The sequence below is a fragment of the Callorhinchus milii genome, unplaced genomic scaffold (genome assembly GCF_018977255.1).
Source record: "Callorhinchus milii isolate IMCB2004 unplaced genomic scaffold, IMCB_Cmil_1.0 Scaffold14, whole genome shotgun sequence".
NCBI lineage: Eukaryota > Metazoa > Chordata > Chondrichthyes > Chimaeriformes > Callorhinchidae > Callorhinchus > Callorhinchus milii.
In genome coordinates, this window is record NW_024704755.1 from 10777977 (window position 1) to 10805363 (window position 27387).

Sequence of the window (27387 nt, forward strand, 5' to 3'; positions counted from 1 at the left end):
AAATTCGGTTAATGGCATAAAGGCTCAATAGTTTGCTTCCATAGAATCAAAGTGATATTGAACAATGCTCGATGATGTAGTTAAGACAGACCAATGCCATAGTTGTTCCTCAAGTCCTGAAACACAAATATCATTGCTACGGTTTATGTTCCATGAACGCTTTAGAAATTTACATTAGAAATTTACAGCACAGAAGAAGGCCTTTCAGCCCATCATGTCTGTGCTGAATCTTTGAAAAACCATGTATCTGATCATATCAACTAGCTGTTTAATGGCCTCCTTATTTAAGGATATGAACTGTTATTCAAACACTGTTAGGCAAAATGAAAATGTTAGATTGTGATAATCTGGTGCATTTGTCAGTAATATTAGTCATAGTTACATTTCACCATAAATTTTATAGACTGTGAAGTCTATGCTTAAACTTGACTGTTTATTTCACTGTAATATTCTATTTAAAAATGACTTTTTTTTACCATAAATGTATTCCAAAAAGCATGTGTTTACAACAAATTCTAACAATTTTATAACATGAAATGATCTAAAAATTCTACATGTGCCAATTAGATTTGACACAATTAAAATGAAATGTAACTATGACTGTTACTCACACACTTTCCCATTGCTGTACTTAGTTTTCAAATGATCATTTACAACAGATGTAATGTTCTTCATAGCACCCTATCTAATGTGTAAAGTCACAAATTGTCCCATGCTACTTTCACATTTAGCATAGCAAAATATGAAGGTCACTGATGTAATCACTAATCCTTTTGTTTGCACCTGCCTCCCAAGAGGCAAAATGGATTTTCTGTGTTTTTTGAAAATCTTTTACTGCAGAGCTATTTGTTGTTGAAGTGGTGTAGGCGACATGTCCCACAAGGGAATTTATTAAGAAGCACAGTGATTCACTTTTTATTTCACATTTTTCTTAGAAAGTATTTACCGTACTGTGGGTCAAGCGTTACAATAAAAGCGTCATGAACCAATATGGTGCACAGGGATTTCAGATAACACATTATGGTACAAGAGAGTACAGGGGAATAAATCAGGAATGCTCCAGTGTCCGTTGCAGATTCTTTTGTAATGTTGCTGTTCACACATGAAACAGAAGAAGGCAATTAGGTTAATGATGTGTTAATTTTCTTATGGCACTTCAGAACCAAACAATTTCATTCTAATTGCACTGAAGACAGTAAATGTACATAATATGATAACCCTTCTACATGCTGACATCCATGCTACCTAGTCAAGTGAATGCATTCTTCCTATAATTAGCTTGTTGGAATGTGATTTGCATTGCATACCATAGATTATATTTAATGTCAACTATGTCTTAAAAGCCTGAAATGGAAGCTGGCCTACTTTCAGATTTGACCCCTGCATTCAGTGGAGGTGAGGCCTTTGGTGACCTCACCACTCCCTTTTCCAATCAACCTTTATTCTCCTTGAGATTACATTTAGACATCCGCAAAGCACAGCAGACGGCCATACTGCAATGCTCCATTAAAATGGTATATTGATTTTTTTCCCAGAATGCATATGTATTCTGGGAAAGCGAGAGAGAGGAAAGCAAAACAAGAGTACAGTTTTTTTTAATATACACACACATTAATGGACTAATAAAAAGGTAGTCAGTTGTCCTTTGTTCTGAAGGGAAAGCCACCTGGACTCCACATTCTCATAAACTTCACCATAATCAAAGTATTTCCTGACTATTCATTGAACTTTTTTTTGAAGAAAACACTATATTTAGTTGCACCATAAACTGTGCAGCAGATACAGACTAAACCACAGTATCATGCACCCAGATGTGGTGAGAAAAAGACAAAAATGACTGTTGTGGAATTTTTTCTGCTAATGACATTATGTTTCCATTCTATTTTCAATCAAAACCACAATAACCTACATGGAATCAATTAACATACCGTACATTATGTGAGTTAGTGTTTCGGCATATGGTAAAACAGAAATAAAAACTCCCAGAGTTTGAGGCGGACATAAACGAGCTTGCCAAATTAAGTTCTACTGGATTTATCCAAGTAACCAGCAGCAGAACTTCTGATCCACACCAAGAATCCTATCCAAATTGCGGCCAGCAGTACTCACTCCCCCAGCAAGCAGAAATTTGCTGGCAGTCACATTGTATACACTAAAAGGGCCACATTCATACAGTAGTTCAGCATTTTTGCACATTAAATCAAACATGAAAATTATTTAGTGAATCTCAAAATGAAACAAGTATACAGTTCTTGGAATAGTAAACCCCATTAACAGTCAACCCTCCAATTACTATAAGCCAAATGGAGTAATATTACTGCAATATTGAAATCTCTACCCTCTTACAGGGAAAACTTGAGAGCTGATCTTCTATTATTTAGCCAATAAGAAGCGATGAAATGCAACTTACAAATCAATGGAAACTCACTTAATCTCTTTGCATTGACTGAACCTCTTACAGTAATTACAGTTTCAAAAGTGTGCATTCCGCTACGGAAAAGTCTTAGGACCACAATTTTGGTGAAGTATCTAGTCAATTTCAGCTTTGGTTCACAAGCTCAAGGATGAAGCACCTTCATTGGATTAGTTCTTGAATCACTCTGTAAATCAATGTCTAGAACGCAACAATTGCAAGTTGACCTGACTGTTTATTGTAACTGAACATACTACTTTATCTGTTTCATTAAACTGTCAGGAGGTAACTCAATCATCTGGCTCCTTAAAGTTAGTCACAGTAAATAAGATTCACCATAAAAGGGCTTCACAGCATTAAATTAGAAAGCTTTTTCTAAAAAAAATGTAATTACATTTTATTACTTTTCAAGTACTTACTATAGCGCTATACATTAACGTATTACCCAGATCAAACACTGTCCTTGTATAAGCTAATCACCTTAATGTTTGGATGTGTACAGCTGATGCCTTTACAAAACACTGTGGAGATTACTTGTCATTCCTGTTCAAGATAATACTCATTTTAGTAATTCTATTAAACAATCAGAGTAACCCAGCCCAATAATTAAACACTTATTGCAATGTAATTTTAACAGCCACTAGATCAATATTCAATGTCCATCCTTACCATGTGTGCCCATAGGAGCTGGGTGGTTAAAACGCCCTGCTTGTCTTCCTTGCTACAGAAAGATTGCAACTGTTCACATTGGAGAATGTGCTCAACACATCTCCAATTCACATCGTGGATGTTGGGTTACATTTAGCTCAAGACTTGAGGGATTGAAATTCTCACTCCTCTAAACAAGGTGGTAATCTCACTTAGGAAATCATTACTGATGGAGGAAATGGAAAATAATAATAATAATCCTTGATTTGATTATAGCGCTTTCATATCAGGAGGATCTCTCGAAGCACTTCACAGGATATACTATAAAGTATAGTGACTTTTTTTGTCAGTGAACACTTATAATAAGATTATACTGGCACCAAATAGTACATTATTGCAGCATAAATATGGAAATCATTATGAACGTTACCTTGGAGTATCTAATACCAATACTTCATGCCAACACCTCAAAAAGCGTTCATTATCTAACACACACACACACAAAAAAATCAGCAATAAAGGTCTTAATCTAAATTTAAAGACTCCTTATGCTTTGTGTTTCAGACCAGTATGGAGGGAGGGACCACCAAAAACATTTGTCCCAAGGTATTTGAACAGGTGCAGACTCATACTAGGCCCCATTAGCCAACTGTCATGTAATCTGCAGGACAGTCACTTAAATCAACTTTTGTCACAAAATAATGCAACTGCATCAGCTATCTTGTGATCCCTAAGTAAATGGAGACAAGCACTGAGCTCTGACCTCAATTCATCAGGACACAGAGTGATATGACGCCAAGCAGTCACTGAAAGAGATTGTATATATTGCCTGCATATTTCATCGTCACTCAGGAAGATACAAGTTAGTGCCAGGAAAGCACAAATTTCAAAACTACTAAATAGAATTAAATTAGTAAATAATTTCAAGGATATTAAAACAAAAACTGAAATATTCCATCAGGTGGGAAATCAGTTATGAGAAGTTTATTGAACAATTACTATTATGGACGGAAGTGTAAATTCAGAAAAATACTCAAAAGCCTGACATTCCTACCAAAAAAAGATTTTTGTTGCTTTAATATATCTAACTCTCAGCATTCCTGAGTGGCAATTGTAAAGAAAAATGCAAATTCATAAGTGCAGAAAAACTGAAGCAGCCAACTCCGTCAAAGGGCTCAGCGTATTTATTCAATGAAAAGCTGAGATCAGGAAGGTCCCAGGTTTGATTACTCAGTTAATTGATCTTAGCTGGAGTGATGGCTGTGGCGCTACAATTAGTTTCAGTGCTCCTGGGTGAGGGAAAGGGGAACTGCACGTGATCAATATGCAGCAACTCTTCTTGGAAGTACATGTCTGGACATCAGACTCAACAAACAAATGATACACAATAAACAGCAAAAACTAGACAGGGATGTCAAACAACAATTCTATGTTTGTAAGCATGTTCTAAGGAAAATAATAGTACTCAGTAGCAAAGCTTTCTGGAAGATTTCCTATCTGCAGGGGCTGGTTCATGTTGCTATGCATGTAGCATTGTATGATACAGGGCTCGGGTACTACCTTAATTGAGCAATACATACCAATGGCTGCCTCCCGAGATGTTTCCTTTGGGTGTTGCAGCCCAATAAATGTTGAGGGCAGCAGGTGATATTCAGTGTTACTGGTAAGTGCATTGTGGATGGTCGAATAGCCCTGCAGGTCTCATTGGGGCACAATTTACCATAGGTCTCCTAATTTACCCAAGCCTCCTCAGGCACTGATTCTGCACCAATCCCACATCCCCATCTCGAATATGATAAATCATACACTACGCTATTATGGATAATGCCTCTTGTGATGAAGATAAAAGTTTTGCAAATCACTTCCACCCTTGCTCCTCCCCACCATCACCACATGATTGGTACACCTATATTCATGGTCAGAAAACATTATTACCTTCACTACTGGCCAGTAAGGTACAACTTTGTGCATTTTGGAATTCTCACTTGCAACAGGTCAGAGCTTCCATAGCTATGGAATGCAGTATTAGTTGCTCATTAATGACCTTTACTGAGGATTAACCACTTCAATTGGACTATTCTTGTCTAACTCTTTGCAAGCAATCCTACTCCTGTTTTTGAAGCGGAAAAAATAAGTGCTCAGAGCATAGACAGATATCCAGCCCCTCCGACATTCCACCACTCTTATAACCTAGCTTTCATAAAGCTTGAGGATCAGAAGAATGTCGACCCCATTGCTTTTAGAGTTTTTGCTTTGGGGCACCCTGTAATGAAAAGGACTGCTGGTTATCCAGTACTTAAAAGTATGCTTTGCCCTCCAGCGAGGATTAGAATAACTTTAAAAAAAATCTGAATGAGTTTGTATCTCTGTGAAAAATATGGATTAAAACAATCCCACAAAATACAGGCATTACTGTAAAGAGCTATTTTGCTTCATCTTCAACATAGGCCAGTAGTACTAAATCAGTTTGAATTAATAACTTTGGCTAAATTTTGAAAATAAAAGCTACATTAAAAATATAGAATTAAAATGGAACATTTGATGGAATGCAACCTTTTTGATATGAGGCAACAACATTAACTGTTACAGATAATGTAGAAATAAAGTATGGTTGCAGAGCAGAAGGACAGAATAAGTGCAACAACAGAAAATACCATGCATCTTCCAAGGCAGCATCTTAATAATCACTACATGTGACTATGGATTTTGTAGATTCACGATAGGGATCTTTGCCTACCAGCTGATAGCATGAATCTTAGCATCCTATAACAACATACCTACTCTGTCTAGTGACAGCTTCACCTAACTGTTACAGCTGTGTTCATCTGCACCAAGAGCAGTCACTACAGTAAATTTTATGAAGCACTGAGATTTCCTCCTAACATGAAAGGTATGATATAAAATGCAAAGAATTATATATTTTCTACTGGATATATATAATTGACTGGACTGAAATTAGGCAGGAGGTAGTCGACAAAGTGTGTTTGGATATCACCAAGTTATCTGAGACACAACTAAAAACAGCAGACATGGTAACATTCACACATACATATTAATTGTTTGGATGAAGAAGACCCTTCAATCCATCTAATCTCAACCTTCCAGAACACCCACCCTACTGTCCATTCCTCCTTCACAACATAAAGCTGTTTTTTTTAAATGAGTCCAGGCCTCAAACATCTTTCCTAGCAACCTGTTTCAGTCATTGATTCTTGCACTGGGTTGCAAATCCAGGTCATTTATACAAGGAACAGGAGGGACCGCCTGAGGTACCCCATTTAAAACATCTCCCCAGTTTAACCTAACTCCCCAAACAAAAACCTTCTGCTTCCTTCCCTTCAGCCAATTCTGAATCCATGTCATACCCTTGATAACTGGTTTGTGAATGATTACAGTTCGTTATCACATCAAAATGTTGCAAAGTGCTTTCGTTTTCTATAAAGTGTAGTGACACTGTATTTGTAGACAATTTAACATCCCTTGATGCCGGAACTTTTATTTCTGGGCAAAGCACCCTGGTTGGAGAAGCACAAATCATATGGATTGGTTAAGTTTGGAGTAACGACATTAAAATTGTTTATAAAATAGTTGATAAAATAGTTTCCCACCAAATACATTTCCTCGTCTTTCAACTTTAATGTTAGTGCGAAAAGACAAGAATTCACGAATCGCAGTGCACTATCTTAATAACCTTGAACAAAACTATTATTTTAGAATATAGCGCTAAAACCACAAAAGTAGAGGTTTCAGAATGTTCTTCAAAGAACAGACCAGCTGTATCCTTGCAAGCAATGATTCCACTGATTGACTGTTCCCCTATTAAGACACCAATGTATTCATTCAGCTGCATCAAATTGACTGTGTCTTGCCCCCACCAGTGATTGTGGACTCTTTTCTGTGGTTGATGATCCATTTTTTAGTGCTGTCATGTTAAACTACTGCTGCTTCGCTTTTCAGGCTGTGCACATCAACACAATCAGCTATTTCACCTCAGGAACATTTATTTTTACTTGCTACAGTAACATTACGATTAATAATCCACATAGGATTTTTTTGCATTTCCCCAACTTTAATTTCAATTTCTTCATTATTAAATCGTCTCTTTTTAAACTTTACTATTTTAGTGTCTAATAAAGAACTATTATATATCTCAACTGACTTCACTGGTAAAACACCATTGTATTTATTACTGCACATAACTCTGATTAATTGGAAATGAAGGATAAATAAGTCTGTATATAAACCATTTAAAAATGTAGTTTTCCAAAACGATAGGATTATCAAAAATAGTAATGTATGGTACAAACTTTATGTGATCCTGAATGTATCTGTACATATGGATGTGGACCTTGCTGATCTGTATTTGTATTGCAAAATGAGTAATTCCACATCATATTTTGAGTTCAACAATTTATCTCTGGGATTTCCATGTGTATGTGGGATGCATGGAATTCCCAGTTTGGATACTCCTAAAGCATGGTGATAGGTTTCTGCATGTGGCTGACCAAAACCAAATATTTTGAATAGTTTAAATACAGTATCAACTTTGTTATAACTGTAAAAAAAATTAAATGAAATCCCTAATAAGTGAAAGAAAATCCGAATTAATTTAAAATCTGTACCACACATCAGTAAGAATGAACCCAGCAATACTCCAATTTGAAGACTGGCATCTAGAAATTGAATGTTGCATAAACCTACCAACAAAATAGCCACAACTGAGATGCTACCCACTTTCTCTCAGGGAAAAATCTAGTATGTTCAGAGATTAATAAGACTATAATTTTACACCTCTAAAATAAGATATGACATTTCTGTAAGGTTGGTATTGTCCATTGCATAGCACAATACTGTGTGGTCTATGGACAAAGAAAGCATAGAATTTACAGTTATAGATGAGTATATTTTTCATTGTGGCTTTTCATTGGATTTATTTAACTAAAACAATTCACTGTTGATGCATGTGCAGCAAGTTCGTAGAAGACACGATTACATTTTAATATAGATTGTATTTGTGTGGGAGAGTAGCGAATATGATTCAGGAAGGGTCCACTAGGAAGGAAATGGTGGCTTTAGGAAGAATATTTAGAATTTTGGCAATGGAAAAGAGAACATCCTCTGCAAAGAAATCGCAGTCCGGGAACATGACTGGACAGCGAAGAAGGTACTAGAAGTATTACTGTTTGATCAGAGGAGGAATAGCTGTTTTCCAGCTCCCTCAAGGTATTTACAAATGTGCACTGTTTAAATATCTAAACAGAAAGAATAAGTCCTTCAAAATAATTCTACACATTTCTATGTGAAACTGATAGGCACTAAAGTATTGTATGCTAAACACTAAAGCATGGTAAACACACTACATACATACATTTCGCCCGATTAAGCAGAGTAGAATGCTACAATACCACATGCACTGTGATATTGGAACAGTATTTAGTGACGTAAAATTAGGAATTCAAGCAGTTGATATCGTATTCTTCTTCTAATAGAAGAGAAATCTGGAAAATATAAAATTAATGCATCAATATAAAGCCTACTCCTCTTGACAGTACAGGTCACATGCAGATAGACTGAGGTCATGGGGAAAATGTCCATCAGTCAGACAACCATATCTGATTTTGATGCAAAATTATTTTTTTCTGCATTCAGTATGTGGCAGACTTCACTGATCACTGGGTTTCACCATCTTATAACTACATTCCTGTTATTATATATTACTTTATGCAGCTGGAATAAAATACATCTGAAATTCAGAGAAAAAATTAGGAATGCAATTGCTTGCAGTAGCCTGGGTTCACCACATACATTTTCAGTGAAGACATTTGTAACATCTGCATATAAATTGTCCTATCCAAAATTATTATATTTTCTAAATTAATCAGAAATGCTTTTTAACAGTTGAGGTCATGTGAATAAAAATCATGCTTTTCAGAATGGCTTTCACTTTTGTTTGGGAACTTATATTTCCATTTTCCTGACAAAACAAGGATTGAACTTTAGTTCAGTTAGTTAAGTATGTTGCCACAGTTGTAGCCAGTCACAAGATTTAAAATATGGCTTTAATTCTACCCTTTGGATAGAACATATTAATATTAACAAATATTAACATTTAAAGGACCAGTGTTCCCTTCGAGCTACACAGGTTACAAGCGAGAAGAGAAATAAATGTATGAAAGAAATGAGAAGCACAGTACGTTATTATAAAATAGTAACTATCAAACAACGTTCTGTAATTTGTTATTTAGAAATGAAGGATGTGTAGTTTCAGAATATTATGTTACAAATTTCTAGATTAAGACATGAAACCAGACTGTTATGACACATAAAATAATAGGCCACGAAAATATGTATTTAGTAGGCAACAAATCCAATTATCTGATAGCTTCTTTCCTTTGGCCCTTCTATCAGAACAAAATAATAATAATCCTTGTATTTGATATAGAGCTTTATCATGTCTTTGAGATGTCTCAAAGTGCTTTGCAGAATATATTGGAAAGTGAATTGACTGTATATTTTGTGGGCGAAACGCGGCAGCCAAATGCGCACAGCAGTTTTCCACAAACAATCGTGGATTGAGTGACCAATTTATTATCTAATACATTTACAAGTACTTCTATTCACTGATACCTTCAATACAACATACTCAACAGTACTTAAAAATAGTTATAGGGCTAAAAATTAGAAATAGATTCATCCCATCACATTTAATAGGACATACCGTTCTGAGTCAGTAATGGATTACCAAGTCTAATGTTTTGTGCTAATTAGTTGTATTACTGTACTGATACTGTAAGTTAATTATAACAGTAGTTGGTTAAAAATACAGACAACGAACCATTAAAGCTGAAGTGATTAATCACTTTAACATGCTGAACATTCCTAGAGAATGATAAAACTGGAAAAGAATCATTGTATAAATTCTAATTAATATGCACATGTCAATTAAAATGGGTTATTACCTTATGCCATGGGGTCAATATAGCAAATAAATTTCCCCACCAGTCAATTTTTTAAAAAAAATAGACATTTGTACATGCATGTTAAAGTGAAAATCATAATTAGTGCTACTTAGCCACATTTTGCATATATTACCTAAGGTTAATTGTTACCTAAACTACATAATTTCCTAATTCTAAATTGTGGTACTTATACTGAACAAAGCCATCATATTTCACAGAAATACACTATTACATGTCAAAATAATTCTTAGTTGTCTTTTCGACTAAAGAGTACCTGACAGAAAGATATGTAAAATCTCAAGAAACTGATTTTTTTTAAGCTTGACACAACTGTATCAGTATTCACAAACTCAAAACAATTATCATGAATGCAAGCTGTTTAATAGTAAGCAGTGTGTCTACTCTACACCTCATACAATGATTTCTTTACATGTAATTAATAGCTACAGAACTGAGCTCTGTACGACGCCATAGCAATAGTTTTTTTTAAAGCATTGGTGAAGCTTTTAGATTTTAGCTTTTAAATTCTCATTTTTAAATTCAGAATATTACGGCACATATGTTACTTAATTCGCTTTCATTGTAAATGTTCTCCCTCCTAAGGGACTCACACATGCTGGGGTATCTTTGCATGAGTGCCTCCAGCACCTCATCCAAATGATTATTCTTAATGAACGAGCCAAGACAATGAATGTTGGGTTGCCTATTTGTCTGTGGAGAGCATCATACCTAGGCCTGATCCTGTCATTACCTCAGTTCAGCACATGCTCACTTTAATATAGAGGTCAATGGATAATGATCAGCAGTATAAATGTTGGTTGGTTCTCCTCTTCCCTAACTCAAAGGTGCTAAGTCAATTGCAGTGCCTCAACCTCGATCAACCAACTAGGCATAGCCTAGAAATTGAACTTACAACATTTCAATTCTGCATTGACTGTGTACTAAAGCTTCGCATTACAGGAAACTACAACAGAATTACTGGGAAGTTGCATGTTGTGACAAGATTGGTGTCATGAGGAAATGTACACACTGTATTCCATAGGGCAAGAAACATCCTGTCACTTCAATCAGTATTACAGATCGGTTCTTTAAGGATGATATCAATTCTATTTGTTTCACTACAAACCTTTCATTGAGTAATATTCATCAATCACCATGCGTTGGACCATGTTAGTAACACTTAACAGATTTGTTCGAAAGTTCTGTCATGGTGACATTTCGACATGCAAGGCAAGATTGCAGTATAAGCGTATTCCACTGCATTTAGCTTGTATAAAGTGTAAATTAGATTAAATGGATTTTCTTCATGATAGAAATAATATATATTGGACTTGGTTCTCAGTATTACAAAGGTAGATGTAAAGAAATGATCTGTTGAAAACTCTTGGGTGATTCTTTGAAAGAAGAGAAAAAATAGGGCAACTCAGGGAGGAACAAAAATTCAAGAAATGTTATTGTTTGTTGAAGTACATATAACAAATTTAACATGAGAATTTTATCAATTCATTAAATCAGCACATTGTACAGGGGATATGCTAAATATTTTGCACTATTTATTTTTTAATGTGTTACTGCAAAGAATATGGAAAATTTGGAAAAAATTATGTTGTCATTCTAAGAAAATGCTAAAGGGGATCTGATTTTTAACCTGTAAAACAAAACAGCATATTTGGAACACAGTTGTAAAATGTTCACAATTAAAAATAATGTATGTCTTGCTTTTAAATCTGTAAATGTAGGACATTGGTATCCAAAAAGTGATGGGTCCCAATAGGATTCACCAGCAGTATCCTTTGATTCATAATTAGTGAGATTTGTTGTGAAATCAAAACTTTTAAGACCTTATTACTTACAATAGGATGCAAATTAATAAACACATTTTAAAAGTTTCAAATCACGAAGCTTTCGTTGAGCGTGTAGTCTTTTGGTATTATGATCACAAAATAATACATAATTTCCCCTCCCCCAAACATACAGGTAAGATAATTTTTATAAATAGCTGCTGAAATTGTGGAAAAGTGTGATTTTTATCTTGTCAAATGTGATGCCTGTACAGTTAAAAGTATCCAGTATTATTTGCCACATGTTCTGACCGCGTTCTCTACCACAGCAGTTAAGTTACAGTGCGCCAGCTGTTCAAACAGATAGGATTTATCTGCTTTATTTTGATAGTTTCATATTTCTGACATGAATGAAACACCAGTATATGAGGAGGATGCAAAGCCCTTTATACTACAGTAATGTGGCAAGACCACCTGTGGGGAATAAAGAAGTGATTGCGCTATGAAAGTTATCGTGTTAGTTTACGTAAATAGTTTAGAATGTTTCAACCCCACTTTTTGGATAATAATGCACAATGTTATCATACAGGTTCACTCGTGGTCAGCATTTAACCTGACAAACAGGGTAGTGACTATGGTTTTCAAAACAAACATTATTTATTTAAATGTGTTGTGAAACAAGTAGTCCCTTCTTTCCTCAGTTTATACAAGAGATTTCCTCCAGATAGCTCGGACAGTGGATTTAAAATAAATTATAACAAAAATCCATCAGTGCAGTTTTAACAGGAACAAACACAGGAAGAAGTATCAGAGTAAATGCATCTCTCCCCATTTCATCTGTTGCAGATCAAAAAGATCCATTATGCAGTTTACCACACATTTGCATATCCTGTTTAATCCTTCCTGTTTGGCACGCGTGGAATGATTGATAAAAATATGGTACAAAAACCAACACTCCATCTTAACTGACAACACTATCAAACCACATTCAAAATTGAACACGAATGCTTACTATACATACAATAATGCCAATTTGCATGGCATCAAATGACTTTCTGGAGCACTTATCTCACCCTTTCAATTCAGTTTACATCATTATATTGTTTATCAGCATGTTTTTGTCATCCAGACTTTGTGGAATATTTTGTTTCTTTGTTCCATTTCCAATTGTCAACAATTCGTAAATATGTATCCATAACAAAAGTCTAACTATTTAATGTGTTCAAACACACTGTGCAAAGGTAAAACAATTAAGGATGTTTAAAAGTGAATAGATACTAAAGAAGTAAATGTTTGGGGGAGAAAATGGGATTAGCCTGCTCCTGTTTAATCATACATTGTGGAACACCATACTATTTCTAGCAAATGAGATAGGTTGTTCTGTAATAAATAAAACCAGTTCTTGAATGACAACGAGAAAGAAGTTTGAATGAGACGGGAATCAATACATTTTGACAATTAAAACCAACAATCTTGAGACCTACACATGTACAAGCATTTAATAATAATAGTAATCCTTGCATTTGATATAGCGCTTTTCACGACTTCTAGACATCTCAGAACGCTTCACAGAATATACTGTAAAGTGAAGTGACTGTATATTTGTGGGCAAAACGCAGCAGCCAATTGCACACATCAGTGTCCCACAAAGAGTAGTGGATTGAAGTGACCAATTTATTATTTTTTTTCTTGAAGGATTATTATCAGGCGTGTGGAGTAAGAAAACTTGCCCAAGGTTTCCCCCTGCCGGGAATTGAACCCAGGTCTCTCACTTGCAAGGTGAGTGCTCCAACCACTGAGCTAAAGGACTCCACATTTATGAGTTAAAGTCCTTGAATATTATATTTCTGAGTTTCACCATCAGTGGGTGTTCCAAACTTTATGTGGCTTGTAAGTTCATGACGGTGATTTAAGCAATTATTTGTTTGGCATGTGATCATTAAGAATGTTAACCTTACATAGTCTTCTTTAGAAATCAGGTCAAAAACTACATTAGACTTTCCAGCATGCTGAAGAGCTTTTCTTATTTTTGCCAATAATATAGTTTGAGTTTCTTGGACTACTCCCTTTCACCTCCCAAACCAAGACTTAAAACATAATGAGGAGTGATTAATTGGTGTTTAAATCAAAGGAAAGAAACTCCAGTCAGATCAAGAGGGAAAAAAATGCAGAAAAAATGTAATACATTTTCAGGTTACTGCCACCATCCACTCATACAAGATTGCAGGAAACCGAATGTTGAAGATATAAAAACATTTGGCAAAATATTAAAAACTGAAACCACATTAAAAACAGAACGTATTTAAAGCCACTTTATGGGATGAGGAAAGTATATTCTGTTTACATAAAAGAGAACACTAGCAAGACCTAAACCACAGTGGTTAAATAAAGAAGTCAGGATGAATATCAAAAATGAGCAAAAGTGGCAGTCATGATGGTGTAGTAGATGCAGCTGCAGGACGAGGAGCGTGCTGGACACAGCAGGGACTGAATGGGTGGTTAAATTGGCCCCAGCCTTCCAAAGGTTTAGGGAGGGTAAAATCAGCCAGGTTTCCTAATCCTGGACTGATCTCCGCTCAGTCCTCTCTCTTGTGGTAGTGTACACGTGTGGCACAGATGAGAACTATGATGCCCTCTATAGTCGGGTGGCCTCATTGCCAAGGCTCGTGCATTAACCTGAGGGTAAAAATGGAAAAGCAGCCCAGCATCATGAGGTTGGAGATAAGGAGCAAGTGCATATGTCAATGGAGGGGAAAATGTAAACAATGAGGAGAAGCTATATGTAAAAAAAAGTAATGAGGATTGGGATTTGAGGCAGTTGAGGTTTACTAAACAAGGTGTAAAAAAATATAAGTGGACAACAGGTAATGGCAGGTTAATATACATAAAAGTTAAAATAAAATTAGGGGAGAATTAGGAAGAGAGAATAAAGTAGTTTTAAAAAAACACAGAAAGGTATTACAAATTGTTTTTAATATTGTTGGCTTAATATTGCAGAAATACAGCTCCCCTGATGTTTGAATAACTTTGCTCCCATTCAGCCCCTGCTATTAGTACGTTCCAATTTTGCAATCAATGAGCTGAACCTTTAAGAACCAGTCTGCTCAGGGAGAGGCAAGTTTCTGTCGACCTGGCAACGGACCACAGGTCAAGCCCAGAATGTAAAGATTCTAAAAATATTAAAATTGAAGCAAACTGGGTGAGGCAGTAAATTTACAACACTGTTTTTTTTACCTCTAGAATATCGGTTTGAATCTGGCTATGACGAATAGGCTGACAGTCTCCTCTCTTGGCTTTTAACGCTCTTGAAGAAAATGAGTTTCGTCACTCCCAGTGGAATTTGTAGTAGACAGTGCCATTGCTCAAAATAGACCACATTTCAGCATAAATTGTGCTAAATCACTCAACGAAGACATAAAGTTACTTATGTGACAAATAATAGCCCTTATATTTGACATAATGCCTTTTCACATCCAGAGGATGTCTCAAGTGCTTCACAGGATATACTGGAAAATAGACGGAACTGTGGGTGAATAAAACAATTCATACTGGTGCATGAGGCGTGCAGTACGGATGCTCTTGAAGTCGGGTTTTAAACACCCATTTGGGGTCAGTAATAATTGAGTTTCTCTACATCTGATTTATGTTCTCCATGTCCTGGAGGCTGCCTGATTTTTTTTTGATGGGGGGACGTAGATGTCAGCTGGGTGTCTGATACGTGTGCAAATCTATCAGCATGCTTAAGAGTATCCAAAACCAAGCTGCGATTCCCATGCAGCCCACCAACACATGGAAATCCCAGAGATAGATTGTTGGAATGGAATGCACACTCTCTCCCTAGAGGGATGCATCCTGATTACCTAATTCTGGAAAGTATTAGGCGCAGGTTGGCAAGAGCCAAAGCTTGGGAAACCCCAAGTGTGCGTTGGGGTACTGCTGGAGTCTAACCAGCTAAAGCCGCATAGCTTGCCATTGATATCACTGTCTGGCAAGCTTTCCCACTGCTTGTCCAGCTAAGGCCATCCTACCCGTTAGGGCTTTGGCTTGCAGGGTTAACATGAGCTCAGTGGGATGCCCCCAGTGCCTGATGTGAACCATAAAAAGATTTTAAGGAGCATTCATTGCAACTTTTAAGTGTTTTAGGTGGGGCCAGCAACCCCTATGCCCACATTGCGTTGCTTATTAAAACTCATGACTCAGTTCAATGTTTGACAATTTTCAGTTAGAAATTTGATAAGTTTGGAAGCTCCATGCAAAATTACTGAGGTTGTTTTTACAGTAATTACTGTGATGTGCTTCGTGACATTTCAACATGATATAGGTGCTATAAAAAGCTGGATTCTCCATTAGACCCTTAAAGGTTCAGCTCATTGATTGCAAAACTGGAACGTACTAATAGCAGGGGCTGAATGGGAGCAAAGTTATTCAAACATCAGGGGAGCTGTATTTCTGCAATATTAAGCCAACAATATTAAAAATAATTTGTAATACCTTTCTGTGTTTTTTTAAAACTACTTTATTCTCTCTTCCTAATTCTCCCCTAATTTTATTTTAACTTTTATGTATATTAACCTGCCATTCCCTGTTGTCCACTTATATTTCTTTACACCTTGTTTAGTAATTATTTAAATTCAAAGCTTTGTTTTTATTTCTATTTGCAAAAAACTTTTGTACGTATTTGTGTATTTACTTAGACAATATGATCTGTCTTTGGATTAAACTTGCAATTAAAGATCTTAGCAGGAATCATTCTGCCTGTGGTAATATTATCACACATTTAACACTTTTAATGGAATGTTTACTTTGGCAGAACCCCAACTTTTGCAAGCTTACCACAAATCAGCATTTTACACATTGAATTAAATACAACTGTAATGGATTAGTGCATAATGACCAAACCACCACTTATACAGTCGATTAATGGATGAACCAGATAAATTGGATGGCTTTTTTCTATTAATTACTTACAATGTTAGGCATATTCAAAAGTGGGGTTTAAAATATGCAGAATTAATAGGTCTCCATTAATAAATATGGTAAAGGATTTTTAAATCAAGAGGATTTGGGTGCAACTATTAAAGCATCTGATCAATGTAGCATTGTAAATGAGATAAATCAAGTCCTTTACCTGTGCTTCCCTGACTGCCACTTCTTTTCTCTTCCTTTCTGTTCCTTATTCTCCTATTTTGTTTCTGAATTTTCCAGCAGTTCTTAAAAATAGTTTTACCCATTTCTATCTTTGGAGCTGATATTATTTAATTAAACAGGTCAATAAATTGATATAAAGTTATTGTGCACTACAGTAAATCAAAAATAGTTGGAGCAGTTTAGCACCCAGTGGAATTGTTGGATTTTTTTTTTTCAAAAATCTCATTTTATAAATTGTGAAAGATAGAATCACAACTACCAAACAGTCTTTGAACATGTTGGCACCAACAACCCCAATAAACAAGCTAGTCATTGGAAGTCTAGAGCAGCTCTGCCTTGATGAAAGTGGCTGGTAGAGGATCAGTCTCATTAACAGATTGACAATCGAGCCAATCTGCTCAATTAACTGTGTCCAGCCAACTTGCATAATGTAGTACAAGGATATCAGCAGACTGTGCAGCTGGTGTAAACTTGTCTGCACATCATCAAGTACAATTTCCATTCACTGAGCTCTAAGGGCTTTCCCTATCTTGTCCAGGTAGGAATTGAAGGGGCCAATTCCTGATTCTTCCAAACTGATGAAGGATATTATTCTGCATTCAGTGTATAATGAAGAATAATCTCATCTTTTTAATAAATTAATTCTGTGTAAGTTCTGTAACTCAGTTAATGCCCTCCTTGCATTTGGTTTTCCTCAATTATTGGACACCCAATGCCAGTGAAATTCAACCTTCATCTTTCATAATCATAACTTCTTCCAAACATTTGAGGCATGGAGAGGAATGTAGATGAGTCACCTGTATAAATGCAAATGCATGATTTATGAACACATCATTGAACTTTACAACAGAACTTTGCTTTTTTTAAGACTGCGGTTAAATGTGAATTAATTTCTGGAATGTAGATAGAAATGGAAGATGAATATTGCAATTTTTTTAAAATAAAAATTGCTGTGCAATGATTTACTGCTATTTTATGTTGGTCTGAATTACGTGCGCCTGATGTTTTTATAGCAAATGGTATAACTCATTCTATTAAAAAAAAGCTTACCAGAATCTGCAGATTTGACTGCTGTGGTATCTTCCCTGCTCAATGGAAAGTAGGCCTGCTTTATTCTCAGTGCAGTCTGTTGTTTTCAGGAGTACCACTATAAGCCAACTTCAATTTGGAAATCACGGTGCTTTCTCCAGTCCCTTGCATCCCTATCGGGCATGCCAGGCATTTCAATGGCCGTGTTGACAGGCTTCTAAGGTGCATAACTTCATCTGTTTCTTTCAAGGAATTACGAAAAACCACTTATCTCAAGCATGGATTGCATGTTACAATAGTTTTGCATACCATTTTCCTACAACCACTGCCAACATAAATCAAACCACTCTTGTTAACAACAGCGGCAACAACTTGCATTTGTGTAGTACCCTTTATGTACTACACATAGCACATCCGAGCACTTCACAGTGGGGGGGTTGGATTCTGAGCAGGGAAAGAGAAGTGGGAGGTGACCATACAACAACAACAACAAGATTCCATTTATTGAGCGCCTTTCACGTCGGGAGGACGTCCCAAGGCGCTGTACAGTTAGGTCAGGACCCGAGCAGGGGGGAAATGGTGAGGGGAGGGAAGGGAGGGAGCGAGGAGGGGGTAGAGATTTGAGAGAGGAGCTGAAGGCACGGTCAAAGAGAAAGGTCTTGAGACCGGCGTTGAAGGAGGAAAGGGAGGAAGCGGCGAAGGCACTGGGGGATAGAGTTCCAGAGCCTCGGGGCTGAGAGGCTGAAGGCCCGGCCACCGATGGTAGGGCGGTTGGGCGGGGGATGTGGAGCAGACCGGAGCCAGAGAAACGGAGGGTACGGGCAGGTAGGTAGGGGAATAGTAGGTTGGAGAGGTAGGAGGGAGCAAGGCCGTGAATGGCCTTGTAGGTGAGGATGAGGATCTTGAAATCGATCCTCTGGGGGATGGGGAGCCAGTGGAGGCGAGCGAGGGTGGGAGTGATGTGGTCCCGAAGCCTGGTCCGGGACAGTACACGAGCTGCAGAGTTCTGAATGACCATAGGTAAAGAGAAAGGTTTTAACTGGGATTTGAAGATGGATTAAAGAAGTGGCGAGGTTGAGCGATTGACACAAGGAATTCCACAAATTACGGGTGTAATGTCTGAAGGCTCAGCCATCGATGGTGATATGGGGGGTGTGAAACGTGCAGCAGGCCTGTGTTAGTTGAGCTAAGGTGGGTGTTTTACTACTAAAACAGTCACCATGAACTGAAAGCCATTATCATGTTGAGGACAACTGATATTTTGCATTCTATAAAATATCAACTGGAAACTAAAATAAAAAGGACATGCATTATACGACTTTCAATTATACAGAAGCACAGCAAATTTATGTAAACATGAAAGATGTTTTGGTTGTTAGAAATCTGGAACTCTAAAAATGGTTTTCTGACCTACTCATTTTGTGGGCCACATTTTAAAAGTTCTTTCAAATTGCCCTGTGCTGTGCATCATTTCCCAAAACAAAATATTTTACAATCTTTAATTAAAATTTGACAAGACTTTTAATTAGCCATTAATGAAAAATGCAAGACAGGAGTAATCACAAATTACAGTGAAAGAAAGATTTTGTTTATAACCATCTTTACCATTTCAAGTCGTAAAAATGCATGCATTGAAAATATAATCTGCCTCCAAGTATACCCTAGGAGCTGGAAGTCAATGGATCTGAACAGAAAGTTTCTCCAATAAATAAATGAATGAGTATATTTTGACTGAAATAGTTTTGTACTGATTTTGCCAAATACAGTTGTGTGCTATTCAGTTAATGGATTTTCTGCCCAGGCTGTTGACACAACCAGCTGCTAGTAACTCCCAGCAGAAATAAGACTGCTGAAAGCTGTTAAGGGTATCCTGAAGGGTACAGTGGTTATTGGAGGTTTAATTCATTCTGGGCCCAACATGATTTAAAAGTCTGAGCATCGCAATGTGAAATGTTTATATATTAGAAAGTAATTAGGTGGTACATTAGAATCTACTAAAGGAAAATTAATGTCTTCAGAGGAAAAAGTAAGCATTTTCATAACGCCCATCGATAGAATCTGAGTACCACTCTTAACATGGGTCTCTCAGTCTGGCAGAGCATACAGAATCTGTAATTGTATCATAATATGCAGTACATGAAAATAATTACCTTCTTTTATTGTGCTGTACAAGAATACCATGTGTGCTGATATGATTGGGGGGGGGGGTTAGGAGAGAAGTCAGATAAGATATTATACAGTAAGTTTACTTGATTATCTTTTAAATAATAAAATCAAAAGCACAATTTTGAGAAATAACATGTAAATCATACATTCTAACAATATGCTATTGATATTTGAAAATAAAGGCTCACAAAACTGCATAGTGGGAGAAATAACATCTGAACAGTATGTTAACTAGTGTCTTGCATACAAATCACCAGAGATAACAGTGAATTTTACATCAGGTATTGTCTATCACATACCTCATCTGCTTGTGTGATCACAACGAATGGTATGCAGCTACTTCTGTCATCTTTTTCATCTTCAAGCAGAGCTTCCTCTGTTCCTGCCCGAGTTGATGGATCCAAAACCCACCATTCCAGCAGGTTTGCTGGAGCTTCGTCAGGGAAGTCAGTGTCAACAGATCTCTTTGAATCATCTACAAAAGCTGACAATGTCTCTTCCTCAACTCCAAATGCACCATCGCTAGCTGGTTTAAGGACAACATACTTTGTTCTCTATTTGAAAAGAGAAAACAAAAACATTAAAAAAAACTACACAAACAGTCATGCTTTAAACAAGAGATTATAATCCTTTTCAGTTCTGCATTCCAGTAATAAATCTTCAATAATCTGTGTTGGCTGTCATTGTAACAACCTAAGTTAGTGTCCATTTATCTAGCTTTAAATTTCTCAAATCTAAGAGGGCTACTATCTCATTTAGATGTGGTTAAGCAGCACTGTATTGCCTTTGGATTTACTTTTTTTCTTATTACTGCATTAATATTCTTGGCTGTTCAAGTCACAATTCAAAGTCATTTAAAGAAGCCTTAATAAGACAATGATGCTTTTACAGAAAATATCTGGTACTACTGTACAATTCTATAAAAAATAAATCTATTCACCAGAACTAAAGACAAATCTCAAACTTAGTATAATGGTGTCTGTCTGCTTGTGACTTTGAGGATTACTAACTTTATTTTGAATAAATATATTTCTTAATCCTAAAATAGATATGTAATATACATTAAAAACTGAGAGGATGATATTTTATCGATGAGTTTTAGGTATGTTTAGAACAAAATGCAGTTGTGATTCACTCCTGGAATTCATCACTGAGCCTCACCACGAATAAGATGGATGAATAAGATTTTTAAAAAAGTAGTTTTTACTGATATCTGACAATGCAATTTGTCATCATATGGTCTTTCACACAGCTTTCACATACCTCTGTAGGCATTCACTCCATGATAACATACCCACTGATTTATTACATTTAGTGAATGTTATAATAAATGGAATTTTACACCTACATGTGTTTGTACGCATTGCTTAATTAGAATTAATCCCAAATTACTGGAAATTAGTTATTTTTTATGATTTACAAGTTCCAATTTACAATTTATAATTTGGGTAGAAATCCATCTGCACTGATAATATTATTTAAAATGTTAGTTTCAAAATGATCGCCATGCCTAAGAGTATCCAAACCAGACTGAGAGTTTGACATATGTCTGCCAACTATGATGGCAATTTCACTTTATCTGGAATGGGGCACACATTCTCTCCCTGGAGGGACTTAGCCCAGCTTAACTCATTCTGGAAAGTATTGGGCACAGCCTGGGGTTACCAACTGAAGCTCTGGATTACAAATGCAGTGCCAAAATCAACATATTGTAAGCAAAAAGCAATGTAATGAGCCACATCAGTATTTAGGAATCGAGCATACATACGAGATTTGTTGTACTAATTGCTTGGGAAGGAAAGACCGTCATGTAAATAATATAGCCCCAAGAGTCTGCCATTTTCCAACTACGGTATTCAAAGACTTTTGGTACATTTGTCTAAGCGTGACAGTGAATCCAATGAGGATGATGAAATGTAAAGCAAAAATACACCTGTTTCAGACATTTGTGTAAACCTCATTCTGAACACTTATTTAAAAATTATATCCCTTTCAATTACAGGTATACATTAATCCACCCTTTTTAGGTTTGCATTTGCTTTATTTTTCTTCAAAAAAAATAATCCTTCAAAAAAAACAATAATAAAATCGGTCACTTCAATCCACGACTGTTTGTGGGACACTGCTGTGCGCAATTGGCTGCCAAGTTTTGCCCACAAATATACAGTCAATTCACTTTACAGTATATTCTGTGAAACGCTTTACAACAACAACAAAATTACATGTATATAGCGCATTTCACGTCGAGAGGACGTCCCAAGGCACTGGACAGACAGTTTTTTTACAACATCTCAAAGACGTTACAAGGAGCTATATCAAATGCAAGGATTATTATTATTTTTCCAGGTTAATATTTTTGAAAACTAAGTACATTTTCTGTACACATGCAGGTCTTATCTTCTCATTACATTTGCTTTGGCAACCTGAAGACAAAGATCGTCTTCAGTTTTAAAGCATGTTCTTGGGCTCTTTTTGCTTTTCTCATTGAAGATTTTTTTTTCTCTCAAACTATCTTTGTGATCTATTGATGAGCATTATTGATTCAAATAAGAAGGACTTTAAAATATATGGCAGAAAGTAGGATTTTCTGTGCACGTTTTTCAATCCAGACACATGAAGAATAAAAATAGAAATTAACATACTCTTTCATCTGTCTCAGAAATTTCACCAAATGTCAACAACAATCACAAATGAATTTGGTGCATTGATTTGACACTGGGAGTCGATCTTCCTTCAGTGCATTTTCAAACTGGTTATCTTCTTCAGAGATTTTCAATTCTTTTCTTTGAAATCTGGAGATCCTGCCCAAAGGGGGATTTTTAAATGGAAAAAACACAAATTGCTACTAGTTAGACAGATATGCTGCACAGAATTGGATGATAGAGCTCTTTTTGTTCGTATATTCAATAGTTAGCAGAGAATAGGTGAGTTTTCTCCAGTGGTTCATTTGAGCCTTTGGAGCCTTGTGATGTAACTGTTAGTCTTAGTCTCCCAGATGGAACACATCTTCCTTTTAATACTTGTAAAAAATACAAGACAATGACCAACTCCGACCAAGTCTCACTGATATATCTTACTTTTTTTAAAATCTCCGCTTTATATATCTTCATTATTTGCTGCTATGTGGCCTTTAAGATTCCATAAAATAATTTGAATCTGTTATAGTATTTGGTTTCCTTCTGGGATCACGAATAAATATTTACCTTCATGGCTGACTGCTGGCTAGGCTGAGGTCTCTTTCTAGCCTCTTAATCTCTGTTCTTCCTGGTGGACTGTCTGATTCTAAATTACTTTATAAAGGATCAACACCATCCACGCTGACCACATGACTCCTGTCTGATGACTTCCTGGGGCTGCTTATCCTGGATGATGGTTGCTTCAGTGTGGTTGCTCTTGTTCCAGTGGCTGTCATCCATCTTTCAATTTAACCAATGTTTCTCCTGGTCTCTCCTTCACAGATCATTCTAACTCTCACTGGTCTTGGTCGGTTTGTTGCCTTTTGCAAGAGACATTTTTAATGATTTTTTTGGCTAATATGATTAAAATAATTTTGTGGATGGCAGAGGAACGTTGGTGATGAAACTAATATATTGTTTAATTGGGCATCTAGCTATTTTTAAAGCTTTTCCTATCATTATTTTTTAAGTGGAGAATAGTTTTGAGCATTAATCACTACTCTTCTTCAATTGATAACTGCTTTTCATGATAACTTTGTCACACTTCAAAATAAACACTCATTCACTTGCTTCTTCTACCAGTTACAAGCTATTACGATCATCTTCTTGAACTCAAACCAACATCTGTAATCCACCTTACTTCCGTGCAAATGTCTACTGCTGCCCTCACTTACACTCGAGATCACAGTAGGGATTCACTAAACGAACACCAGTATCAGTTGATGCACTCAGTTCATTTGCACCTGAGCTGCATCACAATATTGCAATATACAAATCCTGATGTGCACATCTTTGTGTCAGAGATGGCCAGATGTGCTGCACTTGAAATTTGAAGCTTGAACATCAGTTTAACTTGCACTATACTGACGTTCAAGTGATATGAAAGTGATTTCAAGCTGTGCATCAGGGATCTGTTTTATGCTGCTTTACTGTCAGTTTTTTGCACTAAACACAGAATTCAATGCTACTTTCATAAAGTTGCAAATTTAGACCTAAATAAGCTGGTGTAAATCAATAACTGCCGAGAAAAACTGTAAATACAGTTGGAGAAATATCATTCTAATCAATTTATTTGTAGATTTTGTTTCAAAATACAAATTTATTTGTATTTTGTACGCCCATGATCACCCAGTTGAAAAATACCTTTGCTCACTTTTTCAAATTCTCCTCGTTTGATCATTCCATTTTGGACAAACAAAGGGCATGTGAATGTTTGAGTTTCAGCTATACCATTCCTTAACTGGCCACAAGGAGGTGCCTGATAGTACTGTAGATTGGCTCGCCCGCTAATATTTTCTACTTGCCCCTGAGAGAGCCTGGCAGAGTCTCACAAGGGAAGTCCTCAAACTACCACTTCACCCCACCTGATGTCAAGTTCCCAATTCGCTGTGCAACCAGGCCATCAGGTGCTGTTTTTCTCTCAATACTGTCATAAAGAAGTACATGTCCATGGCTGAGTATTAAACAGCAAACATTCAATCTCAGACATCAAATACACTCTATAAAACACATTTGCTCTGAAAGCCAAAAAAAAACAAGGGCACAGCAAAACAATCAGATTCTAATCTGTCGTAATGGGCAATTTTTTATTAAATATTGCCAAATTTGTGACCTTATATTTGCGTGAACGATTTCATTTACTGTCAGGAGAGTACCAAAGGGCAACTGTGTTATAATTCAAGCGTAGAGGCTGTAAAACCCAGATGCACTAAATGTGACAATGCATTGAAAGAAGCTGGCATAAAGCAAGAGTGAAAGGTTTGTATGCTGTCACAGAGATGATCCACATACCCTAATTATGGAGGATTGCCTTCAAAAATCTGACACAAATGTTAGGCTAAATTAAATGTTGTCTAATTAACTAACGTATACAAGACTTCAAAGTATAACATTTCCATGTTGTTCAGTGACCAACGAGAACAAAAATGCCTGAGAATTATCAGTCAACACAGACTTCCAATCTCAACTGACTGTTACAAGGTTATACTGTTTCATTTCCATGAATCTATCCCTTTACCGCACTGTTTGTACAATTTACAGAAAAAGTCAACATGGTAAACAGTTTCACACAATGAGGTGTGAAGGCTGATAGAATGGTATTCAATGGCTCTGAACTCCCCTGATGAGCTGCCAGAAGTCGTTATGAATGGACCAGCTGATGGACTGATGACTGATAAAGGCAAACCAAACAGCATTGGTAATTTGAGAAAACATTTGCCACTATGACAACCGAAAGCACTGTGACAGTTGCTCAGATAGAGATTTTTGAGAAATAATATTCACCATTTATGTATTCCCTTCATATATTTTATACTACTGTAATTATAGCTATCTCTGAAATTGCCTTGAGAGATCTGTTTGTCCTTTGGGTGTCTTTTCTGACAGTATTACTGATACTAAAGTCTTACCATTTATCTTTATGATCTGCACGAGAACTTTGCTCTAGGTAAAACAATATGACATAATTACAGTTTTTCAGTTCATATAAAGAAAATCTTTAAGGGCACTGGCTCCCACCCAGATTTTATTTTGCAATATTTAGCATACTAAATCAACAGGATTTGATGTTTTTATAAAACTAGAAACACTATACACAAGAAATATTACATTCATTCCATATAGCAAAATGAGAAATGATATCAACTTTCTTCGTTTATGAAATATATAACCTTTTTCTGGTCTGGTTTAATGCAAGTTATCTTCACATTTCACATGGATAAAATGTATTCAAACAAATTAGCAAGTCACTGAGGTCAGCATTTGATTGCATCTTATTAGCTATGAAAATCCTTAACAATAAATTGTATAGCAGTTATGGTTGACTTCTCTTTCTAGCATAAGGCTTCGAAATATGATTTCCATTCAGAATTTTAAATGGTAGGTTTTGTTAATTAAAGCCGATAGATAGTGAATTAAAATTGTTTGAATAACAAACTAATTCAGATGCTACCAGCTTGAAGAATACTGAATCTTTCATTGTTAACAAACATCCATTGTATTTTCATTGTAATCTGAGTCTAAGAAGAAATTTTGAAGGATTCCCAATATGCAGTTTGTTAAATGTTTTTTGCAGCTTGTTAAATATTATAGGGGCAATATATTGTTTGAAACAGACATGTATGTTGACATTTTTAACTACAGTTAAGCACAACCAGGTTGGTTAGAATACAAGTATCTGCGATAGTTCTGCAAGTGTGCTTTAAATATATCCAAGACATCATATTGTGTCCAAACCAAATACTGTTCTACAGTTAATTTAGTGAATGAATCCCCCAGAGTCTTCAGCTATCTACTACTACAGCTCATTAGAGCCCAATATCCGACTTTTCGTGTTATATCAGTGAAAGCACTTATGCTCAAAATGCAATTAATCCTAAAACAAACAAGATCTTTTTGACATCTATGTTTTTACTGACAACATCAAGAACTGATGTTGAGTTAGTTGGTGGGAGCTTCATGTTTCGGGCACTTAAGACAAGACATTTGGTCAACTGTTTAGCCTTCATGCAATTAGAAATCTTAGTATTTTTGGTAATGCATTACATTTGGGGATTAAACTTGCAGATCTCTTACCAGCAAATGATGTGGTAAAGCTTGCCATCCAATGAAATGTCTTATTGAAATAGCCCTGACTATTTCTCTTGTCACAGCTGTCGTTACAGCCATTTGCACTTACAGTAAATCCCTTTCATTACTGAAATAGAAATTTGTGTCTTAGTACTGCTACATTACTAATGCTAAATATTTAATTCCCTAGTGTGCTAATTATGGTTGAGTACTGGCAACACTGATTCTAGTTTTTAATAACTAACAGCAATATGAGCATTTTTCAATTAATTAAACACAATGTACGAGTAACCTCTTGTCATTTTGCCCTCTAGGACCTTGACTAATTTATGCTGGATAAAACATTTTCAAATCAACTGTTACTACATAACATTTCCTGGTCTTTCAATACATGGCTTTACTTTTTTTTATCTCTTAAAATAAAACTGGATGTTTTAGAAAAGTAGACATAAAATTGAAAATAATAATAACCTTGCATTTGATACAGCGCCTTTCACACG

The 27387-nt window shown here is 36.1% G+C and overlaps 1 protein-coding gene across 6 annotated transcripts in view; it reads right to left on the reverse strand.

Moving 5' to 3' along the window:
* The window catches only part of LOC103176098 (ankyrin repeat domain-containing protein SOWAHC-like), a 173229-nt gene that overhangs the window by 119637 nt on the left and 26205 nt on the right, over window positions 1-27387 (reverse strand). For all 6 annotated transcript variants that reach the window (XM_007889483.2, XM_007889481.2, XM_007889480.2 and 3 more), the window contains exon 3: window positions 20444-20698. In XM_007889483.2, the coding sequence (XP_007887674.1) occupies window positions 20444-20698 (255 nt within the window). The remainder of the gene's footprint in view (window positions 1-20443; window positions 20699-27387) is intronic.